This window comes from Siphateles boraxobius, unplaced genomic scaffold, assembly GCF_051911475.1.
Source record: "Siphateles boraxobius isolate OS27281-9 unplaced genomic scaffold, OSU_SipBor_1 211, whole genome shotgun sequence".
Taxonomy (NCBI): domain Eukaryota; kingdom Metazoa; phylum Chordata; class Actinopteri; order Cypriniformes; family Leuciscidae; genus Siphateles; species Siphateles boraxobius.
In genome coordinates, this window is record NW_027508824.1 from 39,309 (window position 1) to 53,631 (window position 14,323).

The 14,323-nt window shown below is 38.2% G+C and overlaps 1 protein-coding gene across 1 annotated transcript in view; it reads right to left on the minus strand.

Moving 5' to 3' along the window:
* LOC143746150 (solute carrier family 35 member F1-like) overlaps positions 1–14,323 on the minus strand; it is a gene marked incomplete at its 3' end in the record, with an annotated part of 88,470 nt that overhangs the window by 38,416 nt on the left and 35,731 nt on the right. Inside the window, 1 exon segment of the mRNA XM_077237910.1 lies at positions 6,905–7,080. Within this exon segment, the coding sequence (XP_077094025.1) occupies positions 6,905–7,080 (176 nt within the window).

The window sequence follows — 14,323 nt, forward strand, 5'->3', positions numbered from 1 at the left end:
TCCCCAAATTGATAAGACTGGAGCAGTTGCGACCTGTCCGAGACCTAAGACCAAAAAGGAGGTTAGACAGTTCCTGGGGCTAGCGGGATACTACAGAAGGTTTGTGCCTAATTATTCGGACCTCGCTAGCCCGCTGACTGATCTAACTAAAAAGGATGCACCAGATACCGTCCAGTGGACGGAGCGGTGTCAGCAGGCCTTTACCCAGATAAAGGCTGCTCTCTGTGGCGGACCGCTCTTACAGGCTCCTAACTTTTCTCTCCCTTTTATTCTGCAGACGGACGCGTCGGACAGGGGGATGGGTGCAGTCCTGTCCCAGGAGATAGAGGGCTAAGAGCGGCCGGTGCTGTACATTAGTCGTAAGCTCTCTAAGAGAGAGACTAAGTACAGCACCATTGAGAAAGAATGTCTTGCCATCAGATGGGCCGTTCTCACCCTCCGCTATTATCTCTTTGAACGGGAATTAGACCCTCTGTTCGGACCATGCTCCCCTCCAATGGCTCCACCGCATGAAAGATATCCACAGGCCAGGGGCGCAGATGGCTGTGGCTGACTTCCTCTCCAGGAGAAGGAGCCCCCCTCCTTGGCTCCCCGGCCTGAGTCGGGCGGTGGGGGTATGTGATGAGGGGGGCGTGGTTTTGCGGAGTCTGCAGCGAGAGAGTGAGGGAGGAACCGAGCGGTAAGTAAGTGGGTCAAGTGCAAAATGACGAACACCTGTCTCTGATTGCAGTAATTGGCGTGTGGAGACCGCATATAAGCTGGCTGGTGCAAAAGAGCGGGAGAGAGAAGGACTGGGGGACTCGTACAAACACTCACGACCTGCTGGCTGACAAGAGGACTGAGGTGTACATCGGAAAGAGTTTTATGAATGGACTGAATTTACACATCGGGAAGAGTTTGATAAAAGTGAACTGAGAGCTGAGTCCTGTGGGAAAGAGTGTCTTTACATTGTGCTGTAGTTTTACTACGGTGAACGCGCATGTGGCGCACCTTTTCTTTGTTTTGGTTTTTTTATTAATAAATTGTACGAGTCCCCGTTACGCCGACACTTGTCTTCTTCCATCCCACACAAAGAACCTTCGTTACAGAGACGTTAGGTGACGTCGATTGGAGTTGAGACCCAGATAGAAATAAACGTCTATTGGAGACATTAGGGGACGTCGATTTGAGTCGAGACTCAGATAGAATTCAACGTCTATTGGAGACGTTAGGGGACGTTGCTGGAGTCGAGACCCAGATAGAATTTAACGTCTATTTGAGACGTTAGGGGATGTCGATTGGAGTCGAGACCCAGATAGAATTAAACGTCGATTGGAGACATTAGGGGACGTCGATTGGAGTCGAGGCCCAGATAGAATTAAGCGTCGATTGCAGACGATAGGGGACGTCGATTGGAGTCGAGACCCAGATAGAATTAAACATCGATTCGAGACGTTAGGGGACGTCGATTGGAGTCGAGGCCCAGATAGAATTAAGCGTCGATTGGAGACGTTAGGTGACGTCGATTGGAGTCGAGGCCCAGATAGAATAAAACGTCTATTGGAGACGTTAGGGGACGTCGATTGGAGTCGAGACCCAGATAGAATTAAACGTCTGTTGGAGATGTTAGGGGATGTCGATTGGAGTCGAGACCCAGATAGAATTAAACATCGATTGGAGACGTTAGGGGATATCGATTGGAGTCGAGACCCAGATAGAATTAAACGTCGATTGGAGACATTAGGGGACGTCGATTGGAGTCGAGGCCCAGATAGAATTAAGCGTCGATTGCAGACGATAGGGGACGTCGATTGGAGTCGAGGCCCAGATAGAATTAAACGTCTATTGGAGACGTTAGGGGACGTCGATTGGAGTCGAGGCCCAGATGAATTAAGCGTCGATTGGAGACGATAGGGGATGTCGATTGGAGTCGAGGCCCAGATAGAATTAAGCGTCGATTGCAGACGATAGGGGACGTCGATTGGAGTCGAGGCCCAGATAGAATTAAACGTCTATTGGAGACGTTAGGGGACGTCGATTGGAGTCGAGGCCCAGATGAATTAAGCGTCGATTGGAGACGATAGGGGATGTCGATTGGAGTTGAGACCCAGATAGAAGGGGGGATGTTAGACCCAGACGTTAGGGGACGTCAATTGGAGTCGAGACCCAGATAGAATTAAACGTCTATTGGAGACATTAGGGGACGTCGATTGGAGACGAGACCCAGGTAGCAGGTATGTAGTTAGGTTTAGGGAAAAATCTATCACACCACGCACTCGTTTCTCTTTGCCAGCCTTCACTTGGCAGCCATGGCACAGCTCCGACAGATTGGTAAGAAGAATTCTGGCAAGCAATTGCATTTGTTTTCTATTCCTGAAACAATGGGAGAGAGAAAGCCATATGCTGATCAGACACGGTCCTACTGGAACAAGAGCTATTCTGACTCGGTTTGCATCCTCACACAAAGTAAATGGGCTATTCTGATACATCGTTTCTCTCATGCTTTGAAAAGCTATTCTTTCATTTTTTTCTTTCAATATCAGCAAACTTGATACTAATGCAGCTTACTTGTATCAAAAGGGCATTTATACAATGAAATTGGTGTCTGAACACCTTAGAAAACTATATCTGAAACAAACAGAAGCATCAGAAAAACACGTTTCTTTTCAAATACAAAAGACATACCCACTGGGATCAAAAATGAGTTGTTCCTCAGCAACTGAAGGCTTTCTAAATGTATTAAATGTTGAAGGTGTATTTAATATTACCTCTGATCATCAGCAGAGCATAATGTTCTGGAATTGCCATAATGTGAATCAGGCTTAATGCACGGCAGAGAAAAACACTGTCGCTTCAAACATTTCTGCAAGCCATCAGCATTAGCCTCGAGTAATTAATATCTGCCTGCCTGCATTAGTACAGGACACCAGATTATGCCTGCATGCATCGGTAAAAAGTGATGTAGTTGTGATTGAAAAGAGAGAGAGTGAAGACTGATATCCCTCTATAGTCCTTCTTCACTACTGCAGTTACGTGGCATAAATCCAATTTGAACGGAGCACGTGGGTCACGACAGCTACAAGGTACACAGAAGAGGTGAGAAGAGATGACCGTCAGGAAGGAAATGAGAAAAGCAAGTTTCATTTTTACCAAGGCTATTGTAAGATGACAGCTTCTACGTTGTCGGACTGTACAAGATGAGGATCATTGTTTGGCCGGAGCTCATGGACACAGGACGGCTGACAGGCAACTGCTCTTATTGCACTCTCGTTATTCTGAAAGCAAACATTCCCAGCCCACTTTCTGAAGCGTGTGGCCATGTTTACCGAGGCTGCAGACAAAACTCCTTGGTCACTGGAGTAGAACAAAGAGAGTGGGCCAATTTGGCAAGGGCAGTTTTGACATGTCTACCCGACGGCTCGATCACAGAAACGTGCTTGAAATAATGAGTTTGTACGGAGTCTTTGTGTGCAATGTTTGCATTCTTCAAATTAAAGTTCTGCTAGGCTTGCCAATTAAATTGATGCATAATGAGTTACAAAAAAAGAGTCATTATGACAAAAACTTGACAGAATGACTACTAAAAGTACTGAAAAGTCATCCAATAAACCCCAAAAGTTATCTATCATTATCTATCAAACAGTGTATACTATCTGTTACCAACTATCAAATTTTTTTCAGAATACTATATATATAAAAATAACAATCTATCTTCACCTGCCATCTAAACTTTGGTGTTGTAGGCCTTATGTCAGTGGTGTTCTGAATTCATGTCCCAGTTCACATAGTCACATTGTCTGATTAAATAAACATTACTTTACATTACATCAAAAAAAACAAAAAAAAACTATAATAATTTTTTATTCTATTTAGTTCTATTTTTTCGTTCTAATATTCTGAATGTTCCAATCCAATCTGACCTCTGGCCTATAATGACCTGAATCATAATCATCCACTGTTGGTTCGTTGGCCAGAGGAGGACTGATCTCATCAAGTTAGTGTTTTAAGCATTTTTACATTTATTCCGAAATAATAACTAAAGGCAGTAACAAATTAAACAATATATTTCATTTGTGTATTGATGTTCAGCTGTTTTTTTTAATAGTCAACTAATTGTTGTATCATCAATCATTCTTGGTAAACACAGTCTGTCACAGACACGAAGATATACCTTTAATTTCCCAAAGCTGATTGCTCATTAAAATAAACCCACAGTCATCATGTTTTCAGGCCATTTCAAGTTTTATTTTGACGTGACATAAAGTGGTGATATCTAAGTGGCTGAGTTGTTTACTTACTTTTTAATTAGTGAAAGTCTTATATCCAAAGTCCCTTTCAGGCAAGTCATTTCACTCGGCGGCTATCTTTGAAACTATTTCAGTCATACAAGTGCAGCTCCTAACTCTTTGAATGGGGAAACATCTAATTCTCCAAAGCTGAACTAATGATTCAATTTCATATTTGAAATCATCAATGAAATCTGCCAACAAGTGCCTCAAATTTTGTTTTTAAAACATGACAAAAAAAACTTTTCTTTAGAAGGCATTACTTATTCTGCCATATTGCAGGTTGCACTTTCTCCCATTTATAGTAAAATGAGTGCAACGTCTTTGGATATCTAAAGTCTTTGGACAATCACCCCGAAGTTTATATTGCAATATTGATCATTGACAGTACATACCACTTATGTTATGACATGATTACTTACCAGTTAAATGGCCATCAAATCGTGCACTTTCATTGAAATATTCTAGTCCAATAGACAAATATACAGTTCAGTAGGTTTATACAAAAACATTTGAGAGTTTGGTAATAATATTTATTATTAATTCTAGTATAAAATTATGAAAGCTCACGGTGATTCCAAGAGTTATCGAAAATCATTAACGGTCCTGTTTAGTCTTCAAAAACATGATTTATCCATTATTGGTCTGAAAAGGAGCTTATTAAAACAACCCCATTTCTGTATAAAAAGATGAAAGATGTGATATATTATAAATAGACTGCGAGTTGGCATATTTCTCAGCTCAGAACGTGACTCTTTTCCATATCTATTCTTAGCCTGCTGAAAGTATGCCAGAAAACATGTGTCAAAGCTTTCTGTGTGGACGAGAGGCTGAACATAAAAACAATTAAGGAATAAAACTTGAGCTTGACACCTTTAACCTGACTTGCCGTCTAGAGATTTCTATACATTAAATGTTTAGAGATTTGAAACATATAATTACCTCATCTGCATTAAGACAAGGCTTATTATGCACCCCTACATGTTTCATTTAGTACTATTAAAAAAATACCCACATTCAGGGTACATTTACACAAGACGTACAGACGTCAATGTTGTCAAAACGATCCCCGTTCAAGGTAATGAAGAAAAACTGTATTCTGCTGCCAGGCCAGTAGTTGGCGATGTCACTTTGTAAAGAAACACTACACGCCTATAGATTGAACACATAATACGCATGAGCATGACGTCACAGTTTTCACAAATTTGTGTTTTTGCAGATTACACTGAGACGATAACGGTATTGATTTCAAGAACTTGGAGCCCTATCATACACCCGGCGCAGTGTTTTTTGCTAGTTTCAGCCCGACGCAGTTATCATTTTCACGTCCTGCGCCACGTTGTTTAAATAGCAAATGCATTTGCGCCTATTTGTGCACCCATGGGCGTGCTGGTCTGAAAACGAGGTTACCTGGTCTAAAGTCAATGGCTCAGTATTTTTTATATTTAAAGAGCGTGTTAGTAATGTGTATTAATCACAAAGATTAATATTGTGTATATAAAGATATGGTGGAAACCGGCTTGCCTCGTAGATGGTCCGTTTACACTCTGGAGAAGGGTTCAGTCTTTCCGTTTGCAAATTGCGCCATCTAAATAGTGAATCCGCCATAGCGGAAATTACACTCTGATTGTTTTTTTGCATGTTACGCCCAAAACACACCCATTACTCATTAAGAGAATAGGGACAACCCTTTTAAACCATGCGTTGGCCACGCCAATCATTTTCCCCAGATTCGGACACGGCCCAAGCGGATTTCAGGCCCCCAAAACGCCATTGTTCTGTAAATAAATGTCCAAAACGGATAAAGTTTTCCATTTTTTGTTGGAAACGCCATCGTGTAAACGGCGCCTTACTTAGTACAGTCTATACAAATTTGACATTTTACATACAATTTATATGTAAATCATTTTACTTTTATTTACAAATAAATACAAGCTGATATTCTATGTTTACTTCAGGGAAAAAATTTACAAAAGTAGAATATAATGAATTTATCTTTTTATTCCACATAATCAAAATCATTATATTATTTTAAATAACTTAGAGAAAGACAAATATTATAAAACATAAAATAAATATAACTTATATAAAAAATAAGAATTAAAGGCAGGACCTTCCCAGCAAACAAATTTAGGTTCTGGGAACGTTCTGGGAACGTTCTGGGAACGTTAGTTTTTGGTTCCCAGAACGTTCCTAGAACTTTCCCTTAACGTTAGGGGAACGTTCCCGGAACGTTTTCCTTACGTTATAAAAATGGAACCTAAAAATAACCTACATGGAACGTTCCTATAACGTTCTTGTTTGGTTCCCAAAAAAATAACCTCATGGGACCATTCGGAAACGTTAGGGGAACGTTCTGTGTTTGCTGGGTTTATCCTTTAAAAAAACAGCCTGACTAACTGATTTTTGTGTAGAAACAGGCTAGTAGTTTTGAAAGTTTCAGCAAGAGTCCCAGAAGATGTCAGAGAGAAATTTAATGAAAAAAACTTAAAATAACCTTTTTCTGACAGTCTTTAATAAAACATGTATGTTCCCATGGTCTTATCATTGCCTTGTCATACAGATAACCTCACGTTATGTTTCCATTTGACAGTATTTGTATTAAACTGCACAGAAACCAGCGAGGAGCCGCCCCTTACCTTGCCTGACTGCAAGCGTGGTAGTGTAGACCAGGAACAGCAGGATGTAGTTGAGAAAGCTCTGGAACACAGGGGTGTTGGCGTGGTAATCATCCGCCAGGTATTTGCTGGTCAGGCCAATCCCACAGATGAGCAGTGATAAGACCTGTCCGAGGGCCAGCGTGAGGAGAAGTTCTCTGTGAATGGAAACCCAGGAGTCAGTCTCATATCACACAGATCCAGAGAAACTGCACTGTAAGTATGTACTGCCTCTCACTATAGCAGAGGCTTCTCTTCTCTGATGGTGTTTACTGGTCAAGGGCAAGACAACATGTCATGAGACCAATAGCTAAAAAACAACCATCCAATCAATTCCACATGGACAAAATCAAGTCCTGCCCAACATGGACACATGTAAACTGCAAATTATAGAACCAGTTAAATTGTTAAGGTTAGTACACATATAACTGAGCTTCATATTGAATGCTTTAATTAATCCAAGCATTAATCTCAACAACCTTGGAGAATAATTGGTTTAAGGTATCAAGATGGCTATCCATAACGATCCAGGTCGGAGTTGTGGCACGGCAGTTAGCGACAGATTAATCAGGCGACTGGGTTTGAGTCCGACTCACACATTTCCTGATCCTGCTTTTCCTCTCACAACTTTTACCAATCGACAGAATCATTTCTGCCATAGAATTTGATTGAATGCCAATTGCCAAGAACAAAAGATATAGAAGTGTGTTATCCTTTCTTTAGAAGTTGATTTATTTTGCAACTATACACAATTGTATTCCCTTTTGTTTCGCATTGTGCAAGTGCAGACAATTCAATTAATCCATTAAAAAAATAAAGTAACGCAGAAAATGTAAACAAAGTGAAAGGTATGAATATTTTGAGGGCACAATATGTATCTCGCCATAAGGATAACACACTGTTAAAAGTAAAATATTCAGGTGCAGATGAGGACACACTTTCACAGAGTCTGTAAGCATAAAATCACTCAATTCATATACAACCGCAACATGTTTAAATGTTTCCAGTCAATTAACACTTTTTTTTTTTTGAAAGCGTATTTAAATAGAACAATCCAATTTTATGTACAGAAAAGAATGCAGTTTTGTTGGAAAGTAAATACGTAGAAGAACACCACTAACCTTAACTACACTTTAAAAATCATTCTTAATGTCAGCGGTAAAAAAGTACTCAAAATACTTACTGAAAAAATTTTTAAAAATTATTTTTTAAAAACTAAAACTAATTTAAGTAAAACAAAAATTACTTACAACTTATGTTAAAAATACATTAAATAAATGTGTCACATTTGATGATATTTTGTAAATATAACATACTTTTTTAGCAAAATATTTAGCTTATGCTTCTCAAAAATGATATGAGGGTAGTTAATATAAATATATACAGACAGTTCGTTAACACAGCTGGTCCATGTGGTAATTACAATATGTCGGGCAGGAAATCCAAATGTTTGTCTATCATTCACTGACATCAAATATGGCTTCTCATTTGAAACATGTAGCATGCTAGCCATTTTACATGGCTGCTCGCTCTAATGTTAGATAATTGTGGGCTACGAACATTATATGTTCATGCGGAGATCACTGGCATTTTTTCCTGATAACAGCAAAAAGAACATCATTTTTGGTCATACAGATAAGAGTAATATCATTCGAAATTGTAAATATACTTGTGTACACTCACAACAACAAAATAACTCATGCTTTTGTAAAATATAGAAAACAATCAGGTTGTGCTTCCAGTCTCGGTCTCAGTGAACTTCTTTCTGGAGCGCATCACAAATATTAAACAAAACTCATAGGCTACTCTTACAAGCGTATGCTTGCCTCACAGGCATATTCTAAATGTCTATAGCTTGAAATATCTACAATTCAAATTCGAAAACAAATATTCTCTGATTATGTAATCCTTATGAAACGTGCATTTCTCTCTAGGGGCGTCTAAACTCTCTAAACTTCATCTTTGCAGCCGACACTGACTAATAAATTATTCAAATGTTCTGTTCAATTAAGTCTTCCCACCCTCCACACAAACACAGTTGTGAACAAAAGTTTACATGTCCCATGGCATCATATTACTGCATGCTGCATTACAAATCAAAAGGTAGGTCTATGTAAAGAACAGGGTAATTTTTCTTGTGGACTATATGCAAACATCTGACCTTATTCAGGACAGAAATAACATGCAATTTTCATGATGCTTCTTATTTTGTAAAAATGCTTTAACATGTATTAACATAATATATTGTCACTCTAAATAACTTAAATGTAATTAGCTACTTTTTGTTGGTCCAGTACCTTGTAATGTTGTAGATGATTGTTTTTTTCCAAAAGGACAACTCATCTGTACTTTTACTTATTTGACGCTTTTATCCAAAGCGACTTACAATTGCTATATTTCAGAGGTCGCACGCCTCTGGAGCAACTAGAGGTTAAGTGTCTTGCTCAGGGACACATTGGTGTCTCACAGTGGATTCGAACCCGGGTCTCTCACACCAAAGGCATGTGTCTTATCCACTGCGCCATCACCACCTCCCTTACTTAAAATAATTAGTAGTTTTAGCTTTGCAAGTATTAAAATAACTTTCCCAAAACTGGTGACCTCCCATGGAGCGAGCTGTCTGCCACATCCTTCTCGTCAGATTTACGTGATGATAAAATCACACCAGCTGTCATGGTGATAAACAAACCAGCTTCCTGTAATTCATCAAGTTCATCAGAGTTGGCATATTCTGGGTGGTGTCAGATGGTTAGTTACAGGTGGTGTAGTGAACAGATCAGTAAAATCCACCTCAGAGCTGCCGGTGCAACAGGGCATGTTTAATTGTTAGTGCAGTATGTGTGTGTGCTCGTGTGCCTGAGTGTGTGACAGTCCAATTGGTGGGATCAGAGCCCTGAAGAGAACGCAGGAAACGCAGGCGTGTGGATCCCGGTGAGGGAATGAACTGTCAATCAACTGGCCTTAAATGTAGGGGACTTGCCCTCACTTCAAAAACCCCATCCAGCTCCCCAGTGAACACAGTGCATACTAAATGAGCCAGTGCTCGCTGCACCCACACGAGCAATGAATGAAGCACGCATACAGGTTATTTCCAGAGACAACATGCTGGAAGATGAAAGAGAAATTATCAACAAAAAGAAGCATAATGCATTTGGTCCACTGTTAACGACAAGGCGGAAAAGGAAATAGGGCAGGAAAAAAACAATGTTTTTGTCCTTCTTTTCAGAGAAATCCTCTTAGTCGTACAACAGAGATAATAAAATAAATGTTGCTCTTTGTTAGGTAATCGTAAGTGGACTAGAGGATACCTGAAAATAAAAGTCGGCAAAATTACAAGAAATCGAAAATGTCTGTATGTATACGTACATATATATATATATATATATATATATATATATACAAGATATGTATATATAGCACTTGATCCAGTAATACTAACACTTTCTCTTCACTTCTATTTATAAAAAATAAAAAAATAATTATTACATGTACTGCATTAGATTAAACTGAGAAGGGTCATAGCACTTGCATATTGTTGCCCTATTGTTAGTTTAACCGCTTCTATTCTCATTTGTCGCTTTGGATAAAATCGTCTGCTAAATGAATAAATGTAAATGTAAATATATATATATATATATATATATGTATATATACAGTATAAGTAAATATATATATATATATATATATATATATGTCTGTGTATGTATATATATATATATATATATATATATATATATATATATATATATATATATATATATATATTATGCATTGTCTTTCAAACAATCAGACAGTAATGACACTGATTTCGAGGTTCACAAACATTAAGTACACGAAACAATTAATTGGAGATGGACATTACTAAAAGCACAGACTTGCTGTTCGATCAGTGAGATATTGATTCAGTAACCCAGTAACCTAACTCAGCTCTAATGGATTCAGTGAATGATTAAAACTGAATCAACTCACTGAATTGACTCGAACTGGTAACTATAACATCCATCCATATATATATATATATATATATATATATACATATTAAATGAATAAAATTCAATATATTAAATTAATCAAATCATGTTAGTTTGTGAGTCAGACTGCACTGTTTGTGCTATGTTTGTTTTTGTGTGCAGTCAGCAAAGGATAAAACCGAATGCCATTCTATAATGTATTATTATTTATGATACACAGTATTTTTCATCTTAATCATATTTAACTCAGCCTGCAAGCTCATTTACTCAGGTAAAATATGATTTCCAGTGCTGTGGTTCTGTAGATTCAGAAGTGGTGCAAAAAACAATGGTAGAGATAAATTAGATGTGCTTCTCTATTCAAGGTAGAATTTCAGAGCCAAACACTGCAATTAACGACAATAAAACAGCTTTGAGATTTTGAAAAGGTTACTGAAAACTTCTTTGTTGTTGTTTTTTCCACATTAACATTAAAAAGCTGTCCTCATTAAAAAGACAAAAGATTATGTTTTACACAATTAACTGCAGACTAAGACCCAATCCAAAATGGTAGATTTGATGAGGATTTGCACTCTCGTGGCTTTCAGTGTGAGTATCTGTGAAGGATATGCATGAGACTGTAGAGTTTTCTATTTGTCATTTTATTTCAGATGGATGCTCACGAAAGTACCACATTTGTGGTCGCCACAAAGACAAAAAACATCTATTTAACAGGGAAGAATATTCAACTATAGCAGAATAATTACACCAAGACAAAGACCATGAACAGGTGAAATTCTTGCATTCGGGTGAACAACAATCAATGAAAGAAAAGTATTGAATACTTGAGGTTAACTCAAGAACATTTACCACAGGCGATTCAAGGATTTCAGTCTTAGGGATCTCAGCCTTTAATCTGAGCATGAGCTGATGGAGCTCAGTGGAATAATTTTGCTTTAAGTGTGAGAGGTCACAAGTTCAAATCTTGCTGAACTGATCATTTGTTAAATAAATGAACAAATTAAAATGCCATCTGTTTGTCAGCGGATGTATTTCAGTAATCATGGCCTATTTGGTTGCATTTATCTTGGGATTTCACTGGAACGGAGAGCGCTCAAATGAGATGGATGAGAAACTTTAATGTCTTTTAATAATGCAATAACCTCACATAGCTTACTGAAGCCGCTGTCTTCAACATATGTGAATCACAGATTTTTTTAGGGGGACTGACATCTGAAGTCCCCCTAAATAGTGTCTACTAGCAATGTTTGTTACCCCGTCTTTGTCGTGAAATGGAAGGAATGCAGCATTGTGATCTCGTTTATGAGAATGAGAAAAAGTAATGCCTGATTAGCTCTTCAGCACTTCACAGGCTCTGCCAATAATTGAGCAATGGCCAATTTCCTGATAACAGTATTAAATGATGGAGCAGATATCAAACATCTCACATCTCTGTCCCCAGGGCTTTTGCGGCCATTTTCTAATTTTCTCAAAGACTACAGGCTTTTGCCAGGAACATCAGTCTGCAGGCAAAAGCTTTGAGCTCCATGTTATAGCACTCGGAAATGACAGCAACAGCTAATTTTTTAATACTGATTGAAAATAAAAAAATAAAAAAAAATCAGTTAAAATAATATGAAATAAAGAGAATTTCATGATTTAAATAAAATAAGAAATAAGATAATAATGAGACAAAATAATAAAATACAAGAAAATTTAAAATAAAACATGTTAACAGCTTAATAACTCACCAAACCACAAATAGTCTCTTTCAGTAATGTCCTACTCACAACCAGCCAAGAACCGATAAGTGAGCTGAAAGTAAATGAATGCAAAACGGTTACCAAAAAATTAATTTATCAAATCACTTCATGCTAATATTAAAGAAGCCTTATACAAAACAATAGTGGTAGTGTTGCAGGCAGCAAATATTTCAGCACGAATTTAAATTTAAAATCTCTGCCGTGTGAAACTTTAAGAATTTACCTGTCAGTCATTCATTGGAGATTAAATATTGAAATGTCATACATGATTGAGGCCTTGTGTGTCTCAGAAAGGTCCAAAACCCACATGCATGAGCTCACTTTAGTTCCACTAAAGTACAAATTTGCATTTAGATAGAAACCAATTGGCTTTTCTCTAAGGCTATTGTATTTAAGATGAAATATGTAGTTTTTTTTCTCTCTTTTTGGTCTATGTAACATTGCCCCAAGACGAATTACCCGGCCGCGAGTTGAATAGAATTTGCTTTATAGTTCCTGTTAGGAGCTCCTTTTCATTATGGAGGAGAAAGAGTGACAAGGACAAAAAGAAAATTATATTAAGCTCATATATGCTTTACTGTCCTTCACATATACCTGCTTTACCTTCAAAACATATAAATGCAACCAGACTGTCTGCTGCAAAGCGTCTGCACAATAAATGCTCAGAATGATGGATGACGTTTGAAATGTAATGATTGGTCACTCCAGTCCTCTAGGAAGCCGATATGTTCAGACTACGAAGCAGCTTTTGTGTTTGTAGACTCACAGTGTTCACTGAACAATGGAAGAATACATATTGTATTTGTTGAACTCTGTTACTGTTCTTCTCAAGGACAGAGACGTGATGAGGACAAACCGGGGAGAAAAACAAAAAAGTAAACTATTTATCTACTAATGCAAACAGAAAAATAGATGTTAAGGCACAATGGAACCTGGCTTCTGTTACAGAAGAGTCCTGTTTTGTTGCACTCCTGGGCCATAAAACATTGGATCCTCAAACTGTCAGTCAAACCTCATAACTCCGCCCCCTTCTGCTTGTTTGCAATGCAAGAGTAAATAAAGAACCGGCTCTTTGAATAAGTCCAGTGTTTTCTTTACTCAAGAAACACTATATATAAAGGCCAATGTTTTATAATGTATTTCACAGTCCAATAGCCAAGGATGAAGCAAACTCTACATTACTGACTAACTAAACATTTACCACCGGCAGAGCCACAGACTACATCCCATAATGTCCTGCCTCTCTTGAGCCCGCTACCGTTACAAGCACTGAAACAAGGCAGCTCTAACTGAAGATATGAACAGAATTATTCCAGAGTCAGAAAAAAAATAGTTCTACCAACTTCACAAGAGTCAGCGATGATTTTTTTAAATATTTTGGAGCGCCTGTGAATCAGGTAATTGGGAGGATTGTAGCACTCAAGTCTGATAAAAAAAAAGATAACAAAGGTGTGTGAGGAGGAGTAAACAACTTCAGATCAAAATTATAAGATAGTCTGCAGGAAGATAGAGGCTGGTAAGAGAGGAATTTATCAAAAGGTTTCTGAAACCTGTTTCCATGCAGGCTTATTAATCTTTGGAACAAATTGAGATGTGAAGAAATGGATCTATCATCCTGCATTCGTGGGTCCACAGTTGCTCAGAAAAAGGAAATAAAATTAGATTTCCATCTGAGATACGACTAGAAT